Below are 10,100 nucleotides of genomic sequence, written 5' to 3' on the forward strand. Positions count from 1 at the left end.
ACACATTCAGTAGCTGACATCCTTCTGGCCTACGGGCTGTGATTGGTAGAAAATAACTGTCCCTGGGAATAGTGTTTTCCAGCTTCCTGGTACGAGGTACTTATCAAAAGTGTTGGTCATACTTACAGGACATACATGATTTTCAGTAGAGGTGTTTTTTCTAGTTTTTGTTTTTTCCCCCTGCTCCTACATTGCTATTTGGTATTTTATGAGAAAAGGTATTCACTGAGTAATACTATGTTCTTATCACCAGAGTTGGCTGAACATCTCAAAAGTGACCATCTCACTTTCTAGAAATAGGGGTCATGTCATCTAGTACATTATCTTACCCATCCTTGGTACAACTTTTCTCCCACTGGAGTCCTAAGGCACATTGACCTAATCATAGTTCTCCCTCTCCCAAATCTGAGCAATTGGGAGCTCCTAGTCATTTATACAGTGGGTGCGTTTTCAGGCTACTGACTTTCTATTCTGCAGATAAGAACCACTTAGGAAAAGAAAATGGGCAATGTGAAGAACGAGGCCAGTGGAAAATTTTGTCCTTGCTTGTGCTTAATGCCAGTTCCACTTTCTTGGAGTTCTAAAAGCATACATTTTAGATTGAGTAAAAACTTATAGAAGAAAAGGGCAGACACACAGCGCCAAACAGCGTAATGAAATTCAAGGCTCTGTTTGGAAAAAATGCAGCCTAAAATGATGCCAGTGTAGAAGCTTCCACAGCTTATGAGCTATGCATACTAAAGTCTTTTATAAGCATGTGCTTTGCTCTTTGAAAGGAACACTCAACAGTGTTGGGCGAGTGGGAGCTGTTTATAGCAGCTTGTCCCTCGTGCTTCAGTCTGTGTGGGTGTCGTTAAACAGGATGAAAGGCCTGTGACGATCCAAGACACTTGGAGGCTGATCCACAGAGGACTGGGACACACCACGAGACTCTCCCAGAGCGTCATTACAGTGGAAGACTTTGAGACCATTGATGCAGGATATTACATTTGCACTGCTCAGAATCTTCAAGGACAGACCACAGTAGCTACCACTGTTGAGTTTTCCTGACTTGGAAAAGGAAGTGTAATGAACTTATGGAAAGCCCATTTGTGTACACAGTCAGCTTTGGGGTACTTTTTATTAGTGCTTTGCCAGAGGCTGACGTCAAGCACCAAACCCCAACCCCAGCATCTTGAGTCCGACCCTGACACCCAAACTAAAAGGAAGTCATCCAGTCTATTCACAGAAGTGTTAAACTTTTCTAACAGAAAGCATGTATTTTGATTGCTTACCTACATACGTGTTCCTAGTTTTTATACATGTGTAAACAATTTTATATACTCATTTCTATTAAATGAACAAGTTTTTGTAAAGAATACAAAGTGGGATAAGTGTTTGTTAAGTTGGCTTAAAGTATATCCAAAAAGACTTGGTGGTGGCGATACGTGGGTCAGTACCAAGTATTCTCTTTTTATCACCACCACAATGTATTAGAATTTTAAAACGTTCTAGATACAGTTCAACTACTTATCCACAAGCAACACCTCCAGATTCAAATGCTTAGAAATGTCATTTTGTCTTAGTAGCAACTTTAAAGCAAACGTGAGTTAATTTATGAAGGTATTGAAAAAAATCATGTATGCTTCATCTTTTTAAACTGCTGCACTCAAGGGTACTAATTCTAGATTAGTCTATTCAATAAGTACAGCATGTTTTTAGAAGTTTAGCTTTCAATATGAAATAGATGCATAGGTTGAGAACATTCAACTTTTAGACTTTTTTTTTACCATATTCAAAAATATTTACCAAGTTTGTCCAATTTTCTTACATAGCAGAAATTGTTAAAATCAGCCAAAATTTATTTCTCAAACACACACAGATAGCTTTGAATTTAGAAAAGAAGAGCTTAGCCCTAACTCTAGCTCTGTGAGCCAAGTTTCAACCCATGACCAATTATGTGGTTGCAGTGGAAATTCCTGGGAAATAAACTAAGAGGAGATACGATCTTTACTGTGCTGTCAAAGGGCTATAAATTTGAAGAATGTAAAACTGAAGAATTTGAAGAATGAAGTAGGTCAGAGGATGCAATTCTTGAGTATTCCAGCATTATTTATTTGATCAAAGTAAAATACACTTTCCATCACTACAAACTGAGCACAACTACAGTTGTCTACACATCCATATTTTTGACGTGCCAACATTTTGCATTCTACATGAAACATTTGGTTTAAACAAAATCTTAAAAATTCTCTATTTTGTTTCCTATCTTCTCTCCTGTTCTCTGCCATCCTCGGAAGACGTTTTATATTAACTGCTATGAGATTTATTTCCCAGTCACATAATACGGAGGATGGCAGGGAACAACACAAGATTTACCATGTGTAGGGGATGAATGGCAAACCCAACTTTGGCTAATGTCATTGAGAACTTGGAAGCGTGAGCAGAAATATCCCAGGAAGTGGCAGTGACTCTACATTTCCATTTATCAGAAGCAAACATGGAAGGTTACATACATGATAAACTATTGGAAGTTAAAGACTTAAGACACACAGCCACTAATTTAAAAGAACATGCAACGTGAGTATCAACTTGCTATGTAGTGTACAAAGTAAATGACCCAAATATCCACCTCTAGTATCCTGGATCTCTTCTTCCTACAGCGGTTATTTGTACAGCCGCTGAAGGTTGATTAGTAAATACTGACATCACAATGTTGACACATGCAGGGAGTAGGAGATAAAGCAACAGTTCTTCCTTCCACCTTTTCCAAAGTCTCACGATTAGGGGAGGTAATAAGTTTTGGAAAGAAACTGAAATGCAACTTGGAGGAGAGTTGGACAAGCCACATTTTCCGCTTGTCAGCGGGCCATTCTGCTACTAAAGACAGAAGGACTCCTCAAAGGGTACCTGAAAAATGAGTGTGATCCTCCCAGACTGTTTTCTTCTATCAATCAAATACTGCAGCATCGGTAAGCACTGAATCCTACCTTTCTTAATTATACTAGCCCAATGACTTCCTTTTTCTCATTCTTTATTCTAAGATTTCCCAAAATCTGTAGTGTCAAATCCAGGCTTTAGTTTATTTGGAAAGTGGTTTCAGCACCTGGAAGATGAGCTGGCTCTGGGGCTCTGGAAAATCGTATTCCTTTATCCTTATCCCAGAGAAACGTACGTAGGAGGTAGAAGGTTTGCTTTTGTGGCTCTGGATGGTGGAGAAATGAAAATAATGGGAGAGAAGAAGACAGGTTAAATCTGCAAGGATAGATCAAGGTAAAAATAAGGCGGAAAAACGCATTGGTACTGCCCTTTTTCTTTTTACAGTTTTTTTTTTTTAATAGAAAAATTAGGATTCTACATTTACATATAGCCTGAGAAAACGAATAATAGGATAGTGTTAGGCTCACATGGGTAAGTAAAAACTCTACAGAAAAATCTAGTTTCCACTGACATGGCTGAACACTGAAAAACTGCCAAGAAGTTACCCCCAAAAGATACAGAGAATGTATAGACAGGGACAAGTCAAAGCTTTCCCTGTTATACCTTCTCCCTGCCCTGTTACAGGGCTGAGCAGAGTTGGTGGTAGATGATCATAATTCAAGCAACTATTGCTTTTTCTTCTATGGCTTTGGCTGAAATGTATATGCTGATTATTTGATTAGTACATATCCAGATATATTCAGATTTTGACATTTAATACACAGCAGAGGCGGCTGCATCAGACACATGACACTCTGTGACATCCATTTCATTCACACCCCCCCACCCCCACAGTCAGACTAAAAACTCACAAGAAGGTGTCTGTGGTGAAGGACATTACAAAGGTTATAAATCTTTATCTTAATAGGCCCCTGAGAGTTTTTCCCCCTATGCTTAGGTGAAAAAGGCAATGAACAAGATGCTCTCGTTCTTTAAGTGCTTTGTGCAACAACGTCCGTGTCGATGCCGAAATCTTTTTTTGGAGGAATCTTTTGGATGGAGGCAAAAGTCTCCCTCCAGAGTTCCAGTCTCAGAAGCTGCTGATTCCGGCGGCGGTGACGCTCCAGTTATCCTACGGTGATCACACGTGTGCTGATATACCTCTGTGCCCACGTTCCTCATTGGGGTCAGTCCTGCAGACCTGTATCAAAATGCTTTCAGCGAGTCTGTGGACTTTGGGGGAGGCATCATCTGGGTGAAATGCTGGGGCTGGGGAAAGAGCCCGAATTCCTTGGTGACTGGAAAGGGATGGCAGAGGACGTGGGGGATCTCTTGGGGCTACACAGGTCCCCATTGTGCAGCTTCCACAGAAGCTCCTCGTTTTCCATGGAGAGTCGCTTGTTGACTTTCGACTCCTTCTCTAGAGACTCTTGCAGAACAGCCTGCTCCGTGGAAAGTTGCCTTGGAGAAAAAAAAGCCAGAAACCATGTACATCTATGTAAAAAAAATAACTTGAAAAACTTTTCTTAGCATTTGAAATTTTGAAGTCCAAAATTATTCCTTTGGGATAAAACAGAATCCTGCACAAGGTCACAGGTATTTGGCTGGCTAAGAAACACAAACACAGGCCGGACTTGGTGGCTCATGCCTGTAATCCCGGCACCTTGGGAGGCCAAGGTGGGTGGATAACTTGAGGCCAGGAGTTCGAGACCAACTTGGGCAACATGGCAAAACTCTGTCTCTATTAAAAATACAAAAATAAGCCAAGCATGGTGACATGTGCCTGTAGTCCCAGCTACTCAGGAGGCTGAGGTGGGAGGATTGCTTGAGCCCAGGAGGTGGAGGCTGCAGGAAGCTAAGTTCCCACCACCGTACTGCAGCCTGAGCAATAGAGTGAGACCTCATCTCAAAAAAATATAATAACTCTACTTTTTGGGCAATTTCATAGTAGGCTGAGTGCCACTTTTGCAAATATTCAACATGTTTTATGACTGTCTTATGCTGGGGGCTGTTTTCTATTTGGTTTTGTATTGCTTTTTGTCTGAAAGCATTCTCAGAGGCAGCCAGAGGCTGTGGCAGCAGGCTTGCTGGCCTGGGTCTCAGTGTATAGTCCAGGCCGCTTTGGTAAAAGCATGAACCATTACCATCACATTTTCCAGAGAGAAATCAATGCCCCTTCAACCGTCTGCTTCCATCCTATTTCCGGGAGGTGCAGGGGTAGAGCGTGTCCAGAAAGTACACTGGATGCGCAAGGGAGGGGGGAGCTCAGGACAAACGACATTGTTCTCTTTTTACCTTGAAATTTCCATGTGCTTGTCCATCCGAGCTTTTAATTCTTCATTCTCCTGCTGGAATCGCTTCAGTTTGTCAACCAATGCTGTGTTGCTGTCCACCTTGGCACAAACAAGAATTCCCACATTTATACAATATTAAAAAAAATCTCATTTCTTAAGGCACCTCATGACATAAGCACACTTGGGAGATTTAATTAAGGAAAATGCAACACCATATTAAAATATTTATACACTAACATACTGAAAAAGATTTTGAAACAGCAAAACAGAGCGGCTGGGTATTTTTAAAACACGTACGCCAGGCCACTTCAATATTGACACAAGTGGGGAACAGATTTCTTCCAGGCCACATTGTTTTGGAATTCTCTAAGAATTGGTGCCTCTTTCTGTTTCAATGTGAAACAAACCTTGCAGCCACACTGCCCACACTTATCAAAGCTTATGTATCTTCTTATGAAGTGAATTTTGCAGAAAGAAAAAAAAAGAGATTCCCACGTCTGATGAAAACTCACAGGCCAACAATTCAACGTCCCTGGCAATGTTTACTATGGACTTGAACTCAGTTTCATGGTAATTCTTCAGCATTTGCCTCTGAGTGGCCACACAAAGCTGTCATTGGACAGAGCTCTTAGAGCATCCCATCAAAGAAGTAACAGGTCAGGTCAGCTGAAGATAGGTCTGTTCTCCTGCTGGCCTGTGCAGGCTGAACTTTCAAGGCAAACAGATTGATCAGCTGAGAGATGAAAGGATAAGATGCCTGAGGACATTGAATCACTTAACATGATGAAGACCTGCCTCCATCCCCCACTCACTTTCTAAAGGTAAGGTTTTATGAAGAGGTAATATTATAGGTCCATCAGAATTAAGTCTAAGCCCCTTGTCCTTGTAGCAGGACTAACGCACTTTGAGTGTGGTGCTTAGTTCGGAGCCCGGTTGTTCTTAAGACATCCTATTATCCAGAAGCAGCGCACCGCAAGCCGTTCGGGTGAAATGACTTTCCAGAAAATGAGCCTAAACACTGAGTAATGATGAAGGAATCCCAGATAAAACAATGTGGGAAAAACCCTGGAATTCGAGACTGGGAGGTATTGTCCTTTATTATCTCCTCCTGATCACGTCACTGAGCTGATGATGGGCGGTGCTAGTTTCATGGGAAAGTCATCTTAGAAAACTTCCTGTGCTGCTCTCTTCATTTCATCAGAGGCCTGTCATTTACAAATATGAAGGGAACGGTGGGTTTCCCTGTCATTGTGTCAACCCATTCTTCCACACGTACACAATGCAAGGCTGACAGAGATTATCAGGATACCTCTGGGGCATGGCAAGAAACAAATACTAGATCAACACAAATTAAATGTGTCGTTAAGTTTACAGCATAGTCTGTTCTATTGCACATGATTTTTTGAAAGTTTTGAGGCATGAATGGCATATGGAACGACTATTAACAGGATTATCTGAGCCACCTCTGACTACCATTTAGAAGATACCAGACTCGTTGGAACAGGACGACCTTTGGCAGGAACTGGTATGTATACTAGGTTGGGCCCATTAACAACCATGAGTTCCTTTCCTTCCTTTATAAATATTTCCTGGTAATTCAAAGTGCTTGTATATCCACACAGGGGCTTGGCTGTTACCTCCCTCAACAGAAATCATAGTCTCCAGGAGAAAACCAAACCCCAAACCAACACAAACCAAACAGTAGAGAGGTTCCCCGTGCCCCCTACTGTCCAGGGCTGGTTTGGGTTTGAATGAGGCACTTGAAGCCTGAGTCACTTATCATGTGGGGAGAAGAGGCCAGCAGCACGCGGCAGTTGCACGGTCAACAGCAAGGCACCGCGAGGGCTGGGATCACTTAAGCTGCCTTGCCAAGCTCTGCCAGCTTGGTTAGAGTCCTGGCTGGCAGCAGTTGTGTTTCAGGGCCGGACCAAGACTGATGCTGAACACTGAACATGCCACACGCACACACGGTTCTGGGCAGACTCCTCATACACTAACATCATTCTCTGTCCTAGAGACTGCAAACTGAATGTTATTCATAGTTTTGGTAACACTTGCTACTTGTTCAAATGGATTAATCTTATTATAGTACAATTTTTTTTTTTTTTTTTTTTTTAAGACTGAGTCTTGCTATGTCACCCAGGCTGGAATGCAGTGGCGCCACCTCCCCAGTAGCTGGGATTACAGGCACCCACCACCACACCCTGCTAATTTTTATATTTTTAATAGAGACAGGGTTTCACCATTGTTGGCCAGGCTGGTCTCGAACTCCTGACCTCAAGTGACCCGCCCGCCTCAACCTCCCTAAACTGTGGGATTACGGGAATGAGCCACTGCGCCCAGCCCATAATTCTTTGATCACACGCTAATTCACAAGAAGCAAGACGAAGAACTTTGATCGTATGGCTTCACTGGGATTGATTTCTATTAAACATATCCAACTGCTTTAGACCTGAGAAACCTGTCCAGGGTGGGTGGTATATTAAAGTACTGATTTTACATAGATATTTAAACACTTTTCTTAAGCAGGTGAAGATTCAACATACCACTGAACTATAAGCCTGACTTGTTTGTCGTAGTTTTTCCAAGGACTGGGCGCTGTTTTACATGTTCCTTGAAAAAGAAAACATTCTAGGAGGCAGCCATGAATAAATATTGAACAAACTTGGCAAAGAAAATGTAAACTTTATCTTTCGTCTAATTTCTAAATATCTGCAGGAGCAGTTAACTCCATAGTTCTAAAATGCAGGGCACAATTTCATAGATATTACCCGATTTGTAAGATCCTCATTCATTCTGAAGGAAACATACCAGTTTCTCCATTTTCATTAACTTGATGTCCTGTTGGTGCAGTTTCTCATTCTTGATCTCCAACACAGCTTTCAGGCTTTCTAACTCCTGTTCCAGATACATGATCTGAGGATTTTTCTGGAAAGGACACAGCAAGATACTGCTCTTATTCCACACACTCACATAGTTAATTCTTAAAGAATCTTTGATTAGATTTAGACATTAGACAAGCAGCAAGAGACAGATGTTCCTCATCTTAGAGGAATTTCAAAGAAAGAGGTGAAAAAGAAGAGCACCTTAAGTCAAAGACTGGTCCTAATACTGAAAACAAACATTTCACTCATTTATCAGTAGGTTAATATGCAAAAACGTGAGTTGCATCACACATGTTATTGTAATCAAGAGAAAAACCATTGCTTACATACAAAACAGAATCTTGGCTGGAGATAAGGCTATCTGTAAGACAGTTACTGGCATTTGCCAGGAGAAAAGGGAACAACAGTTCTCTCCTACCAAACAAACTGATCAGGAAAGAAAAAGCAGTGCATTATACCGCTCTCTGGAAAACAACAGAGATAACGACATCCTGAGTCTATGGATTTTTGTTATGATGGAGCTACGCTGACTGGGCCATACTTCTAGGGCAGACATAATACTATCATTTTATATTGTGACACCCCAGTACCTACACGGCATGGAGTACATAGCCTACTAAAATTTCTCTCCAAAAATTACAAAAGTTTGCCAGGCATAGTGGCATACACCTACAGTCCCAGCTGCTCAGGAGGCTGAGGCGGGAGGATCAACTGAGCCGGGAGGTCAAGGCTGCAGTGAACTGTCAATGTACCACTGCATTCCAGCCTGGTGGCAGAACAAGACCCTGTCTCAAAAACAGAAAACTCTCCAAAATAAACGCTACATCGGGGAGGCGTCCTTTGAGAGCACACCATTAACGTGGATTCCTCACCACCGCCCACCCACTCCTTGCTTTATTCATGGAAATTCAACTAAACCATCCAAAATTTATGCTACAGAAGAACAGCTAAGGTCCACTGATCAGATACGTTTAACGAAGGAACGTCTTAGATAAGAGTCAGCAGTGTGGATCATCCAGCTTATCTGCCGGGGCAGTGGTTCCTGCTCTGGACAAATCCTCAGGGAGAATCCAGGAAGGGGCCTTCGGGGATTACTTAATCCAAACCCCTTACTTCACACAGAAAGAGGAAACATGTTGCACGGGTTAAGCGACCTACTCAGGAAGGATCAGGAAAGCTTCCAGAGCTGGAAAGGGTCAGGGCAGGGACTAATACTCAGATCTTCACCTCTAGGTTCTTTAGATAGTTCCCTGAGGCTGGGAGAGGTATGCGTGTGTAGGTGTGGGGGTGGGATGAGGAGAGGCTGGTGAACGCATACAAACATACAGTTAGAGAGAGGAATAGGTTCTGTGTTCAATAACACAGCAGGGTGACTATAGTTAATATATTGTGTATTTCAAATAGCTACAAGAGAAGATAGGAAATGTTCCAAACAAAGAAATCATACAGATGACGGATACCCTAAATACCCTGACTTGGGCATTACACAGTCTATGATTGTCTCAGCACATCACATGTACCCCGTAAATACATACAAATACTAAGTATCAATTTTAAAATTTCATACATTTTATACAGTGTTATCCTTGTACATAGGATTTTTTTTTTAACCTTGAAAATAGTGAATCCTACCTCATTTTTGTTAGAGGGAAAGGCGTAACTTACCGTCAGTTTTAGAATTAGAGCATTTACAAGACTTGTACCCTCTGCATTTTCTCCGCCTCGTCTGCCAGCCCGTCCCTTTCTCCTGGACTACAGTCAGACGCGCTCTCTTTTTCCGCAGCCTCAGCATGCTTACGTGGCAGAAGCAGTTGGATGGTTCTGTGTTCCTTAGTCTGACTCTGCCTTAGCTTTTCAAAAGCAGCTGCAGTAGAAGAATCCCCTTTGTGTACCAGAGGCTCTTTCAAACCTGTTTCCTGAGCCATCAGTAAGGTTTACACCCTGCATATCCCTGCATATATATAAGTCTAGATTTCATCTGAAATCACTGACTCTTCTAAGAATCTTCTAGAATAAATAGCTT

At 41.9% G+C, this 10,100-nt stretch overlaps 2 protein-coding genes across 6 annotated transcripts in view; one reads left to right on the forward strand and one right to left on the reverse strand.

The window, feature by feature from the left end:
- Nucleotides 1-1,355, forward strand: part of PDGFRL (platelet-derived growth factor receptor-like) — a 96,536-nt gene extending 95,181 nt beyond the window's left edge. The window contains exon 9 of the mRNA XM_011979634.1: nucleotides 862-1,355. Coding sequence (XP_011835024.1) covers nucleotides 862-1,050 — 189 coding nt within the window. The 3' untranslated portion in view covers nucleotides 1,051-1,355. The remainder of the gene's footprint in view (nucleotides 1-861) is intronic.
- A 715-nt stretch (nucleotides 1,356-2,070) lies between these two features.
- Nucleotides 2,071-10,100, reverse strand: part of MTUS1 (microtubule associated tumor suppressor 1) — a 170,597-nt gene continuing 162,567 nt past the window's right edge. For all 5 annotated transcript variants that reach the window (XM_011979596.1, XM_011979594.1, XM_011979595.1 and 2 more), the window contains 3 exons: nucleotides 8,004-8,120; nucleotides 5,194-5,291; nucleotides 2,071-4,359 (listed from right to left, as the gene is read on the reverse strand). In XM_011979596.1, coding sequence (XP_011834986.1) covers nucleotides 4,146-4,359; nucleotides 5,194-5,291; nucleotides 8,004-8,120 — 429 coding nt within the window. In that variant the 3' untranslated portion in view covers nucleotides 2,071-4,145. The remainder of the gene's footprint in view (nucleotides 4,360-5,193; nucleotides 5,292-8,003; nucleotides 8,121-10,100) is intronic.

Source organism: Mandrillus leucophaeus, unplaced genomic scaffold (genome assembly GCF_000951045.1).
Source record: "Mandrillus leucophaeus isolate KB7577 unplaced genomic scaffold, Mleu.le_1.0 Scaffold204, whole genome shotgun sequence".
Classification (NCBI taxonomy): Eukaryota; Metazoa; Chordata; class Mammalia; order Primates; family Cercopithecidae; genus Mandrillus; species Mandrillus leucophaeus.